This window comes from Corvus moneduloides, chromosome 3 (assembly GCF_009650955.1).
Source record: "Corvus moneduloides isolate bCorMon1 chromosome 3, bCorMon1.pri, whole genome shotgun sequence".
Lineage (NCBI taxonomy): Eukaryota > Metazoa > Chordata > Aves > Passeriformes > Corvidae > Corvus > Corvus moneduloides.
Window position 1 is genome coordinate 33,917,654 of NC_045478.1, and position 13,507 is coordinate 33,931,160.

General features: G+C 38.8%; 1 protein-coding gene across 5 annotated transcripts in view; it reads right to left on the minus strand.

The window, feature by feature from the left end:
* COL12A1 (collagen type XII alpha 1 chain) overlaps positions 1–13,507 on the minus strand; it is a 101,612-nt gene that overhangs the window by 55,978 nt on the left and 32,127 nt on the right. For 4 of the 5 annotated variants that reach the window (XM_032104833.1, XM_032104832.1, XM_032104835.1 and 1 more), the window contains exons 14-22: positions 11,668–11,937; positions 9,512–9,778; positions 7,407–7,599; positions 5,653–5,774; positions 2,903–3,052; positions 2,697–2,816; positions 2,016–2,180; positions 1,682–1,828; positions 930–1,069 (exon numbers count right to left, since the gene is read on the minus strand). In XM_032104833.1, coding sequence (XP_031960724.1) covers positions 930–1,069; positions 1,682–1,828; positions 2,016–2,180; positions 2,697–2,816; positions 2,903–3,052; positions 5,653–5,774; positions 7,407–7,599; positions 9,512–9,778; positions 11,668–11,937 — 1,574 coding nt within the window. The remainder of the gene's footprint in view (positions 1–929; positions 1,070–1,681; positions 1,829–2,015; positions 2,181–2,696; positions 2,817–2,902; positions 3,053–5,652; positions 5,775–7,406; positions 7,600–9,511; positions 9,779–11,667; positions 11,938–13,507) is intronic. The other variant, XM_032104836.1, reaches the window with a different exon arrangement.

The following is a 13,507-nucleotide window of genomic DNA, read 5'->3' on the forward strand; positions in this document are numbered from 1 at the left end:
TACAGCGCATTCTGATTTCACACGTGGTTTACACTTCTATATTACTAATGAACATATAGAAAGGACTGAGGGGAAAAGGACCGCTTCGGGAAAAATTTCAAAATCCAGGATAATCTAGATGGTTACAGCACAAGGCATTAGCAACACCTTGCAGAACAGAAATGCCAGGAAGTAGTCAAATTATAAAGTCAGTGTGCACTGGAACGACAGCTCAAACTTTAATCAAAGGCCAAATCTTGAACTCTCCATGAGTCAAACATGAGTTGAGATTTAAAAGCCACATTCAGAGATGGGAAATTCACAGCTAGGTACTCAGAGGCACCTAACTTCATTCTTCTAAACACTTCATTCTCCTAAATAGTGTTCTATCTGGTTAAAAAGCATAATGAGCAATTCAGATTTTCTAGAACCAAGGGTTGCCAGTCACTGGCTCTCTGTGTAGAGAAGTAATAACCACAAGATAAGTTTGATCCTATGCAATAAACAGTTTGGAGTCATATAGTGTTAATCTAAGCACTTCTTACAAACTGTATCCCCCACTCTCTTGTTTCTACTAAGAAGAAAATGCGTGAAAAGGACAGTGGGCCTACTCATGAGTATGGTCAGAAAATTTCTGGTACAGACATATTTCAACTAAATATATGACAGTGGAATATGGAAATAAAGGAATTACTAGAAATAGAAGACAATTCTTTATAAGAAATATATTTTACTTCTGGATTCATGATATTAAAATAATCAAAGTCATACATATACTCCTATTTTTTGTAATTTTGTGTATCATTTACCAAAGCATGATATTCTAGACCTTAGGAGCATTTTTAATTTGCTGTTATATCACACACAGCACAAATTCAGAATGATATTACTATGATGTGGAAGTCCAAGGTTATCCTGGATGATGTCAAAGATGAACATACAATACTAACCTGTTCAGGGCTACCTCCAGAGGTAGGATAATATTCAACTCTGTATCTATCAACACTCTCAGGAGGTGGGCTCCATCTCAGTCTGAATGAACGAGGTGTCACTTCAGAAATAACTAAATTTGAAGGGGCTGGCAAATCACCTGCAAGAGTGAAGCAAATTTAAAACATATTCATTTATCTTAACAGAAGTGAAAAAATCCGCTTTGTGTAGCTGCTTATATTTCTTTTTCCTCAGGAATTCTTAACTGCATGAAGAGATAGCTCACCTTAACACACTCAAGACTAAACAAGTTCCCTGTAATTCCTATTCCACTTTCAACACCAGTGTTTCACTGAAGAACCATCAGCTAACATTACTGTCTTTCCATGCCCAGCCTTGGTTTTGGGCTGTCAGATCCTAATACCTGAAAAGAGCAGGGCTGCTAAAATTTTCCTCATTGGATAAGTATTATCAAACAACATGCCACAGTGAGTAAAAAGCTGACACACTAAGAAAGACACTTCACGATTCTGGGGAGAAAAAGAAGGCACATCCAGCAATGTCATGCTGCGTTAGTTATAACATAGTCACTGTTGGAAGGAAAGGAAGAACCCCTGCAGGGTAGTCTAGGTGGACTGCACAACTTCCTCACACCAGCAGCTGAAAAAACAGCCCACGGCTAACAGAGTGTTCCCAATAAGTAATAAAAAGGAATTAGCAATGCAAACACGTAAATGGAAAAAGGGTGAAATAGACTGAAAATGTGATGTACCTGGACCTTTCACACTGTTGCATAGATTCGTGGTTACATTATCAACAATGTCAGCCAGGAAGGGGAAATCTGCAACATTGTAAGCATGGATGTCATCTGGATCCGTTGCAATCTGCTTCAATTCATTTTCATCGGCATTTTTAATACCTTACAAGAGAAGAAGAAAGCAAAACCTGTTAGAAATTATGTCTGTGAAGCATGACACCATGCAATTAAGTCCCTAAACATGTTCTTTGAATAACCTTTTATGTACTTTTATATGTGGCCACTTCTCTGCGTTTAGCAGATGGGCAGGAGGGGGCTGCTGCAGGCCATCTCTTCATACAATACTTACCAATTGCATACAGTTCCACTCCTTCATCTCTGAGTTTTCTTGAAGGGATGGCTACATCATCTTGTGATTTGCCATCAGTGATGAGAACACCAATTTTGCGAGCTCTGGGCCTTAAGCCAGCATTTTGCTTGAAGTTGTTTCTTAATATGAAATCCAAGGCCATTCCTAGCATGACACAAAGAAAGTAACCATCACTGTAAACTATTTTCATATAGTAGTCATGGTAGAAGAGATTGTTGCATCCTAGTGACTTTACTCTGACAACAGTTCCACAGTTTACTTCCCTTTAGAATCATTTTGAATCAAGTTGCAGCCCATCATTTAGACTTCTCAGCAACTGATAGTATTCAGCACCTTCTTACCCTTTGAGCATCAACCTCCTGACTTCCACCAGCCTTTCTTCTGGTCCCTGGTTGTCTTCATCCCAACCCTGACATGGAAATGACCTTCTTTCTTCTCACAGGCGCAACAGCAACACAAGCTCTTCATCACCCAAAATGTCTTCTATCAGATTTCTCCTGAGTTTATAAGCCTATGCTAGATCTGTTATCTTCCAACCATACTGAGTTGAACTGTTAACTCCCTTTCATCATGGGCACTTTTGTTTTCACTTAATTTCAGGGTCAGCTACTGGAATCGTTTTCACTGGAGCTTAAGTAAAATCCTGGCACTGTGACATACCTGTTAGAGTATTGCCTCCTTTGTATGGTAAGTTGGCTACAGCCTCTAACAAAGACTGTTTGGTTCGGTAAGCATTGAGATTCCATTCTGTCCTGGGATCACCACTATACTGTGCAAGACCTGGGAAAAAAGCCATAATTTACTCAGTTATTATGTGCCTTTGTAGCAGTTATGCTCCATTTTCCCTCCAACATATGAGAACTTACCAATCTGTACTTTGTCAGGACCAATATCAAAAACTTCAACAATACGGGCAATAAAGTTCCTGATGGTTTTAAAATTTGGCCGCCCGATACTCCATGAGCCATCCACCAGCAGCACAATATCAGCTTCTGCTCTGGTTCTACATTCTAGACCTGCCGTGTCAACCAGAAAAATATAGCCTTAGGATGATGGCTTGCTTTCCCCATCCTTTTAGATGACATATGTCATGAGTTAGCTTCCAAAATAGCTCTAGTTTTATTCACTGGCACTCTGTCAAGTATGACCTATTTGAGAGCATTATTCACACTAGTCAGTGGTTCCATGGCAAAAGCTGGATAAATTTCTTCATGTATGTTTCCTTTTAAAAATAAGCCTTTGCAAATGTCAAGGCTAGTGTTCTCTATTGTCATGTCACTGTCTGTTTTGGTCTTTAAAGATGGCTGATAACTTGATTTCAGAAGTTTTGTACAAGACTACTAAATGAACCACTGATATGACAGTGAGTATTATCAGATTATACAATTTTATGGTATTTTAGTCTGTCACAGCTAAACTACTGGTTAATTTTCAACCATGTAATAGTTAATAGGGATTAACATCATATATTGTAATCACTTTCAAATAAATTGCATTCCTCAATTTTCAGGGGAAAAAGATATAGTAATACACATGGTATAGAAGTTTGCATGTACAGAAAGGAAAGAGCACAATTCAGAGAAGACACACAAGCGTAAACACAGGTCAAGAGATACAGAGGAAACAAGAACAAACATTTATATAAAGCTGCGATCTTCTAAAAAATAGGAAGTTATTTCAGATATCTTCAGTTTACAAATTACAGAATAAAATACGCATCATACTGTTTTCATCACAAGGAAAATCACAAAATATTTATACAAAACAGAAAGACACAATAATTTTATCCACAGCCATGTGCAAACAAAATAAACCAAAATCCTTTCTCTCTTTTTTCCTGTAGGTTTTGTTACCAGCTGCAAATTTTCTGGCTTCCTGCCATCAGAGCTTCTGGTCTTTATATGGAAGAAATCCCATTGAGAAAAATCAGCCACACTCATCACAGTTGAAAGATATTGTGATTTCATATATGTTCCACAGAATTGATCCAACACTGTAGACTCATGAATATAACTATTCCATGTACCTGGGGGTTAAAAGCATGATCCTCTTCTGCACAGAAAATATAGATCTAGTCTTTAGTCAGGACAATAAAATCAGTTGGGAGTAGGGTTTAAGTCAAACCATGTTAGTTCAAAAAATTGCATGCATAACTTTAATATGGATGTTAAAGTTAGCTTTATGTACAATATAAAAGTTAATCTATTTTGACTTTTATATTTCTTCCAACATACTATAGTTCCCCACATGGAAAATTCGTAAATGTGCCAGATCTAGGGTGATTTTTCCCCCCTATTAATAAATAATTTACTATTACATTTACAATCCAAGATATAAATTCATTTTTCACATTAACCATGACTCAAATCCATGCATTAGTAAAACTAATTAGCTTAAAGAATATAACATTGAAGACAGAAATGAGACCTACTATGATGAAAAATAACAAACCACTCTTGGTGCAATTTTTTGTTGCCAGCCCCATTAAAGCTTTAGTCTAATATCACTGATGGCCTATTTTAGGAGTTTTTTTCAGTTTTACCCTCTAGTATTAGACAGAGGAGGACACCAATTAATTAAGAAGTTTCTAAAAATGTTTCAATAAAGTATATACAAGATGAGTATTTTTTACACAGCCCATTGTTGGCTAAACAGAAACAATATAGTCAGCTGTCAGAAACCTTTTTTCTTTCTTTAACTCTGAAAGGACTTTGCAGTTAGGTTCTTTCTCCTCACCAAATTCTCTCTGATGGTTATGCAAGCATTGAAATGGCAGAGGAGAACAGGCTTTACTTATTTGTGTATACTTGGCTATTCAGCAGCAGCCCTGTTTTTTATACTTTCCATGAAGGGCTGAGCCCTGAAATTTTCTTCAGGTGGTGTAACTGAAAGTATGGTGAGCACAACTATTATCATGCAGAGGCCTATTAACCACACCAAAGGGAGATAATATCATAACATTCACAGAAACCTTGAAAGAAAGATTTAGCTACACAGTGAGAAACTCCCAAAGAGATACCAGAGAGCACTCTGCAATTGCCTTTCTGAAAAAGTCTCCTCCTACTACAGTAACAAACCAAAAGACTAAACAGTGAATATATTGAATATACACTTAAATAATGTACATTAACACTAGGACATTCCCAACTATCAGATCTTTGTTCGTTATATCATCTTAGTCTTTAAAGGAAAAGCCACCATATAAGGACAAGCAAAGGGCCAACAGTCTGCTTAAAATTCCTTGTTCTACTCCTGTGAACACCCCTGTAGATGAGCCATGATCTCTGTTCAAGAATTTGACCTTATGTGATTTAACACAGCTGTGGACAGCTTGAAAATGCAATGCAGATGGCTTTGAATAATCAGGAAAACACAGGTTGCCTGCATTATCATCTTTTTAAGATCATCTGAAGGGTGCAGAGGGCCAGAATTGTGAACTGGGCCATGCTTTTTGGTCATTTGAGACCAGGATTTATGTCATTAGGGAAGGAAATACAATGAATCCTGTAAACAAGTATGTATGTGCATTGGAAAAACAAAAAGGAAATGTAGTAAACTTTTGGTCTCTGTAATCCAAAATACAAGACTGCCTTTTCTTTGATTCAGGCACGTTTACCTCTAGATAAAAATGGCTCCGAAGTAGTATCTGAAAGGGTGGTCATCTCCTGTCCAACCAGAGGGTTGCTCTCTCCTCCTTCAAACATCCCAAAAACATTTACCTTATAGGTAGTTCCTGCCCTGAAATAGTTAAGGAGGTATACTTTAATTAAAGTCATTTGACTAGTTAAATGCTAAACATTTCACTTATTAAATTGTGACAGAAAAAAAATACCTCATGGAAAAGAAGGTGCTAAAATATGAAGCCCAAAATATGAAGCCAATGTCTTCCACAAGGCACTGAAGTTCAACAATTTAAAAGCTGATTTTACACTCTATACTTAAATTTATAGCCTTCCTCATTCAGGTTATTTAATTCTGGGAAGAGAAATTGTCCAGGCAGCCAGAGATCAGGTTATGATAGCTAAAGCCCTGGTAGAATTAAATCAGGCCAGGGACATCAAAGGCAACAATAAAAGTTTCTATGGTACATCAATGAGAAAAGGAAGATTAGGGAAAAAATGGGCCCCCTCCAGAAGAAAACAGGAGACTTGTTTGCCCAGGATATGGAGAAGGCTAAGGTACTAAATTATATTTTTGCTTCAGTCTTCACTGAAAAGTGCTCCAGCCACACTGCTGGAAGGTCGCAGAAGACAAATGCAGGGACTGGGAGTGATGCCTGGGCTGCATCACAAGAAGCAACCAGCAGGTCAAGGGAGGTGATTCTCACCCTCTATTCTGCCCATATGAGACCCCACCTGAAGTATAGCATCCAGCTCTGGAGCTACCAATGTAGGAAGGGCTTGGACCTCTTGTAACGAGTCCAGAGGAAAATCAAAAAGATGGTAAGAGGGATGGAGCACCTATCCTGTGAAGACAGGCTGAGAGTTGGGGTTGTTCAGCCTGGAGAAGAGAAGGGTCTGGGGTGACCTTATGGTAGCCTTCCAGCACCTAAAGGGAGCCTATAAAAAAGCTGGAGAGGCACTTCTGACAAGGGCATGTAGTGATAGGACAAAGAGTAATGGCTTTAAACTGAGAGTAGATTTAGATCAGATATTAGGAAGAAGCTTTTTACTGTGATGGTGGTAGGACCCTTGAACAAGTTGCCCAGAGAAGTTGTGGGTATCCCATCCCAGGACATCAAGGCCAGGCTGGATGGGGCTTTCAGCAGCCTGATCTGGTGGAAGGTGCCCATGTCAATGAGGTTGGAACTAGATGATCTTTAAGGTCCCTTTCAACCCAAACCATTCTGTGACTGTATGATTCTTTGACTTAATGATTCAATTTTAGTTATATTTAGTATACTTGTCTAACAGATTTTGACATGGTGTGAAGCCTGCTTTAAAAATCCAAGCCTCCGAGAAAATGAATCAAGAACTAAACCAAGCATCTTTTGAGAAACATGAGACAAGAAACTTTTAAGAGGAAACTATAGAAATCCCAAATATCCTCCCCTATTATATTATCTTTCTCATATGTGAAATACAGAATACAGCTCCAGCCTATATCTTTGCCTCCTTCAGTTGCTGGGAGAACACCACAAGTGATGTAAATGGATAATCTTAGAAGGAGACCTACCTGCCAGGTGCCTTTCAGAGATGGCATAACAAGACCTTCATGGCTTATTGACAAAACTACTTTCTTGCTTACAGTAGATTTTGCCAGGCATTTCAATAGCAGATCAAGATTAAACAAAATCCTAGGCTAAAGTTATTTAAAGGAAGAAAAACAAAACAAAACAGAACAAAAACCAACATGAGGGAATATCCATACCTAAGCTCCTCCAGTACCACTGTGCTGTCGTATGGCCCCACTATTAATTCTCCAAGACTCCCATCATCTTCAGTAGGGTGGAAAGTTACTTTGTAGCCCTTCACTCTCCCTGGGGCTGGCTCCCATGTTACTCGGAAACTTGACATAGTTGGATCAGAAGTTCTCAGATTTCGAGGTGGCTTAAAGGGAGAAGCTGAAAGGGTGGGAAACAAAAGAGTTTAGATCAGGTCTGCACATGGAAAAAATCAGCAAGTATGCTTTTATGTAAAAATATATATGCAAATCCAGTATTATTGACAGTCCTAAACTCTTTGTTTCTTTCTTTAGGCACAAAGACAAGTATTAAGAGATGAAAGGTGAGATTCCTGTCACTCGATTTTAGCTATCTAACCAACAGGTACGTGCGCTAAGTCTATTGTTGAGGCTCCCTCTGCAGTCAATGAACTGAGGGATAAATTGCCTGGCAGCTAAAGCAACTTCACCAACCACAGGTGTGGCAGTGTGTCAAAAAACAATTCTTCAGAGGAGTGCCAGCCAAACAGCTTAAGGTTTTTAGGTCAAGAGCAACTTCCTCAGAAGACTAACAGCTGCCCACTGCAGGGCAGTGCTCACAGACAGAGTGGTCAACAAGCTGCTGCTAGCTTCTGCATTTTGTGCAACTTTTGTGCAACTCTAAAGTGCAGTCGTGGAAAATACTGCAGCAGCGTAATCTCAAAGTTGCAAAAGAATAGGAATTAAACAGAGAGTTAGCACTATAGCTTTGGCATGAAAGACGGAGGAAAAAAAGAGTTTGCCTTGTTCCTGTGCCTGTGCAATTGTCTAATTATAGCTGAAAGATCATAAATGTCCTCAAATTGTGAATTCTGCTGAGAAACAGTAGATACAGTCCTAGTCACAAGGAAAAGTACAGATTCTCTGTCTCATCTCTCATCATACTCCCTGAATTATCGTGACAGCTTCAACTAAAAAGATGACTCAGGCTCCATTTGCTTCCAAAGAGGGTTTACCACCACTGTTATTTAGACTGAAAGCAGAAAGACATATCTGTATCAAGATGGAGAGTTCAAAAATCAAAAGCAGCTGGATGATCTAAAGTTTACCTCAGTATAATTTTCAGCATTAAAAAACTAGGTATTGCTCAAGAGCTGGCCAAGTTTTCACGACTCCTTTATATCAACCACATTTTAGGTAAAGAAGAAATCTTTCTTCAGTAACTGAGGTGCTGGTATCTCCACTGTTGGGATATCTTTATCTTACTTCCTGTCATTATTCAATATAACATATATTAAGAGAACAGAAATGGCATGAACTATTTAAAGAATACCTCAATGAATGGCACTAGTGTCACATAGGCAGAAACATCTTGAAAAAGATTTTTTCTTGTTAATAACTTTCCATGTATTGAACAGAAAACTGACACTAAATCTGGTTGATCTGAATGTCTAGAGAACATTTCCTCACAAAATGTAAGACCAGTATCACATTCATACTAAAGGTAGAGTAGAAAATGAATTTTGCTTTTACCACAAAACTGCCTTCACTGAGATTTAAGAAATGTTTTAGAGTTTCAGTTTCTGAGAGAGAAGACAGCCTGTCCAAAAGACCATGAAGTCAGACTTCCACAGATGAATCTTCAAAATCATCTACTCCTCCTTTTTAGTACCTTGGGTTTTCCACAGAAAATATGGTGACCAGAGAAGACAAACCTAAATAACGGGATGCTGGGTAGCTATTTAATCAATACCCACAAGCAAAAGGCAAACTATGAAACAGCTGACAACACTTGATTAAGTAGTCTGTCTTCCTCACAAAACACCTTTTTTGAACTTCTGATGACAGCATTTCAAAACAAGTCTAGTATTTTCAAACAGATTTTACACCATATTTACACCTTTTAATATCAACAGCAAAAAGCTGTGCTCAGGCTATGCCACAATGAAATCTCAAACAAATCAAACTCTCTTCTCAACCTCTAAAATTTTCTTCAATTTTCCTGTCAATTCATGATCTTGGCAGACTCCACCATGCTGTTCTATGTTTCATGACTATTAATTTTAAGAACAAAACTTGCATTATGAAATCCCATACAACCTTGTGGTACATACCTGTTGTTCCTTCTCCTTTTCTTGATTTCCCATGTCCAAAATCATAAATTGGAACAACAGTTAGGTCATATGTAGTTCGGGGCTTAAGTCGCTTTAACACTATGCTTGTAGCAGGAGCATTTACTCTTCCAAACATTTGTCTTCCTCCACTGCGTGGCCGGTAGTTCACACGATAAGACAAGACTTTCCCGGGTGAAGGCTGCCATGTAACTCTCATTGTATTTTCTGTCTCATTGTCTACTGTCACAGTCCTGGCATTTGGTGACACTTTTCGGTGTAAAAACATGGATACATTTTTAGTTTATCATATCTGATATATTCAAATGCATGACTACAAAAGTAGTTCTGCTGTAGTAAAACATAAAATTGCCTTCTTTAAAATTGCAGGTTTTGATTGTGGGGAAGACACAGGGGAATCTCACAGGCCATTGTTAATTATTTTTAACTTAACTGTATTGGACTAAAGAAACAGCAGTGTGCTTTTCACTACTGAGACAAAAAAGGGGGAAGTATAAATCACATGATGACACAGCATAATTGGAAGTTTTATTTAGTCACACTTTTCAGTAATCCACTAAATATTGGATTCAGCACTCTCAAATGAAAGTGATGAAGTCATTTATTTTCATGAACACAATGTCCAATGTCATGCTCAGATTTTCTAAGTTTTGACTTTACAGGTCTGATAAGGTACTGGTGAATACCCAAACAGCTGGCTGTTGAACTCCATACAAACTATCCTGCAAATAGAGATGAGTGACTTTCCGAACACTTGGAAAATCACTCATCACAACACAGTGTATGTGCTGAAATAAGCCCATGAACTAATAAAGCATTTTCTCGACAAATTGCAGCATTCAGCTTCTAAGAGATATTTTCCAGACTGTACAAATGGTATAAATAATCCCAAGTGAACTGACAGATATGCAATGTTGGCTGTCAGCCAAAATAAGCCATCTAGGTTTTGGCAAAGCTGAACCTTCTTGGCATGGTGGAAGCGGTCAGTACTTCATCGCACAGTAAGGTAGGCGTTGTAGTTTTTAGGAACTGACAATTTTTAATTGTGTGTGTACCATAAAGATACAATATTAATCTCAGGTCTGGGGCTATTGATAGGCCTTATAGCAAGTTACCTCAGTCAGCACACAGAGAGTCAGCACAAGTGACGTGGCTACACTGCCTACTTAACCTGGAAAAGCTAGGACAGCTAGTGCTGTGCTTGACCAAAGAAGGAAGCCGTGGGATGGCAGTCTGCTTTGACTCTGGGGAGTCAGCTCTTACTAACAGCAGCAATCACTACTCTTACAAAACCTTAAGAACAACTGCGCTGGGTCAAGGACAAAGGTTAACATAGTTCAGCAGCCTGTCTCCAACAGTAGTCAAAACAGATGCTTAGGACAGAGCACAAGAACATGTAAACACACATGATGCTTCCCCAAAGCTCTCCCTCGGGTTTTTTCTTCACATGGCCCCTTTAGGCAAACAACAGAAATGTCAAGCCTGATCCAGAGCATCCTTTCATTCATTCTAACTCCTTTACTTTCCAGTTCTTGCTATAAAGCAACAAGCCATCCCTGATCTCTGTGTTTTTTCACTTTGCCTACATTTCAGGAGAGTCTTGAGCCTGCTTTGACAAATACAAATAATAATGTTTGGCAAATAAGAAAAAGAAGAGCCCCAGAAGGGTAAATAACAAATGTCAAAATCACACAGTGAGCCTCAGTTTGAGGACTGTGAAGACTGGAAGGGCAATAGCTTGGAAAGGAAACTCATTGATTCTGTGGGAATTTACCCCATTTTTCCTCCTTGCTCTATCCATATTTCCTCCACCTGATTTTCAGCAGTCACACCAAACCTATGAAAGGCTAACTTCAGAGTAATATGCAGACAAAATCATATCTTAACTTGGAAGTAATTCTTGCTGAATCCAAACCTTTATGACATAGATGAGATTTTGTGGATTTTTTAATGGTCCAGCAAAATGCCAGAACTGACTGAGCTGAGGTGGCATTTTGGTTTGGGAAAACTTTTCACAAAAAAAAAAAAGAAACAAAACAAAAAGAAAGTTGAGGAAAGTAAAGGTCCATTTTCTTTAAAAAAATTATAATTTCATCAATAGCAGAATGTTACAAATGGTGGTAATGTACTACACTTACCATCAGTGAAAGCCTCTCCTTCTACTGGGTCTCCCTCTCCACTGCTGTAGGCTGCATATACTGAAACCCTGTATTTAGTCTCAGGCTCCAAGCCTTCTATCACAGCATCCACTGTATTTCCAGGGACTCTCTTCTCTCCCATGGTATCATCATAAAGTGATTTCCATATTATCCTATAATGGTTAACTGTTCCTGGAGCTGGTGTCCATGATAACCCAACTGTAGTGTCAGTTATATCTGTAGTAACCAAATTACGTGGTGAACCGCGTTCTGCAAGAAAGAAAACAGCAAATTGTCTCTTAAATACAAATGGAAAAAGTTAGGAAAGTACAAATGTGAAAGTCACATAATCTTAAGAGCTAAACCAAACTTTTCCCATCAATATTATTTTCAATAACATACAATTGTAGTTCCAAGAGAAAATAGATGAATGTTTCAACAGAATGCTTAAAGCTAACTTTAGACTGTACATGATCCTATCCTTACCATGTAAGATACTTAGCAGTCATGCTTTAGAATATGCAAAATAAAAATGGCAGTATTCAAAGAGTTGGATTGAAACCAGCATTTAAATGTGGTGCAGCTCACTTAGGTAAGTTTTAATTCTCAAAAAAATGATTTTATTTCATTCATTCATCTTCATTGTTACGTGTGTAACTTTTTTTCTAGGGTTAAATAATGGAGACTTTTACGGAATTACAGAATCACAGAATCTGCTGAGTTGGAAGAGACCCAAAAGGATCACCAAGTCCAACTCCCAGCCCTGCACAGCACCATTCCCAGGAGTCACACTATGTGCCTGAGAGCATTGTCCAAACACTTCTTGAACTCTGTCAGGCTGGTGCTGTGACCACTTCCCTGGGGAACCTGTTCCAGTGCCCAAACACCCTCTGGATGAAGAACCTTTTCCTGATATCCAACCTAAACCTCCCCTGACACAACTTCAGGCCACTTCCTTGGTCCTGTCACTGGTTACCACAGAAAAGAGATCAGTGTCTGCCCCTTTCTTCCCTCTCATATTCAAATTTCCATAAACCAGGACCCTCAGTGGGTGCCTTTCCATGGCACTGCTTTCCAGCATCTCATTCCCTGCTCTGTACATACATCCAGGGCTGCCCCATCCCAGATGCAGAATCTGGCACTTTCCTTTATTAAACTTCATATGATTGGTGATTTCCCAGTCCTCTAATCAGTCAGAGTCCTTTCTCTGACAACTTTATTTTCTTATTTATTAGTACTAGTATCTTCCAGAGTCCCACTTACCAGATCAGCTATTTAATTTTATGTTCACAACTAATTTGCAGTGTGTTTACATCATGCCACGCTTACTGTAGAAAACACTCTCCATCTTTCTATTCATAAAATCTGTACCTCCTTCCTCCCTGTAGTTTGTTTCAGCCAGCATGGAACAAAGGAAGCAGCTCATTAGTCTGTGAAATCCAGTTGTCAGCCAGATATGTGAGTCTCACCTAACACACCAGAGTAATTCCTCTGCTTAAAAGTGAAACTCATTGGACTAAAGCGGTGCAGTGAAAGGAATGCCTCTGTTTAACATTTAATGTACATTTATAACATATGTTCAATTTTCCTGTTGCAATGGCTTGCTTTTGATGGCAGGAAAGGAGCACTAACTGGTGGGTTTAGTGCAACAGCCTCACCATAGCAAAATCTGCAAAAGGGCTCTATGAAACCAGATCCACAGAGACAAAGGAGCACTCAATTCTTTGGTGTGTATTCTCTGTGGGATTTCTCACTGTACAGGATATTCCTGAGAAACTCCTGCTTAGCAAGAGGACTTAAACACTTGGGGTGGCCTCATGGCATCACAGTTAAGTTTTAC